General features: G+C 48.5%; 1 protein-coding gene across 1 annotated transcript; it reads left to right on the top strand.

Annotated features, from left to right (window-relative positions):
- Positions 1 to 243: 243 nt before the first annotated feature.
- SNRPG (small nuclear ribonucleoprotein polypeptide G) lies at positions 244 to 375 on the top strand (the record flags this gene model as incomplete). Its single annotated transcript, XM_010193197.1, has 1 exon — positions 244 to 375. A coding segment is annotated over one exon (132 nt), but the record flags the coding sequence as incomplete, so codon positions are not given.
- Between the last annotated feature and the right edge of the window lie 204 nt (positions 376 to 579).

Below are 579 nucleotides of genomic sequence, written 5' to 3'. Positions count from 1 at the left end.
GGGGGCCCTGACCTCTTCCAGACCTCAATATCCCCTAATTAGGATCAGTCAATTAATTAACTTCAAATTAGCACTCGTAAACTCTTTAGAGCCTTCTTTTCTTACCATATTGGATGGGATGCTCTAAATCCTTCCAGTTAACCAAAAATCCTCTCTCTGCGTGGCCCCGCTCCATTTCAAAGCAGCAGTTTCGGGGAGAAAACACCCGACACTGGTGTCGACTTGTAAAATAAACTCGGATTTCTTGCAGTGAAGTTAAATGGTGGCCGCCACGTCCAGGGGATACTGCGGGGCTTTGATCCCTTCATGAACCTCGTCATCGATGAGTGCGTGGAGATGGCGCCGGGAGGGCAGCAGAACAACATTGGCATGGTGGTGAGCGCTGCTGCTGGGGGGAAACGAGCAGGATTTAAAGAAATTCATATCTTTACTGCAGTAGTGTGGAGCAGTCTGTGAGTTTGAGAGTTAAAATCGGTTGGCAGTGGAATTAATGTGGCTTTTTTGGCGCACGTCGGCTTTTCCTACGGTTGTGCTCGATGATCTTAGAGGTTGCACTTGGGAAACAACAACCCGGTGCAG

The sequence above is a fragment of the Mesitornis unicolor genome, unplaced genomic scaffold (genome assembly GCF_000695765.1).
Source record: "Mesitornis unicolor isolate BGI_N332 unplaced genomic scaffold, ASM69576v1 C13021321, whole genome shotgun sequence".
Taxonomy (NCBI): domain Eukaryota; kingdom Metazoa; phylum Chordata; class Aves; order Mesitornithiformes; family Mesitornithidae; genus Mesitornis; species Mesitornis unicolor.
This window is presented reverse-complemented; position numbering and strand designations above follow the sequence as displayed.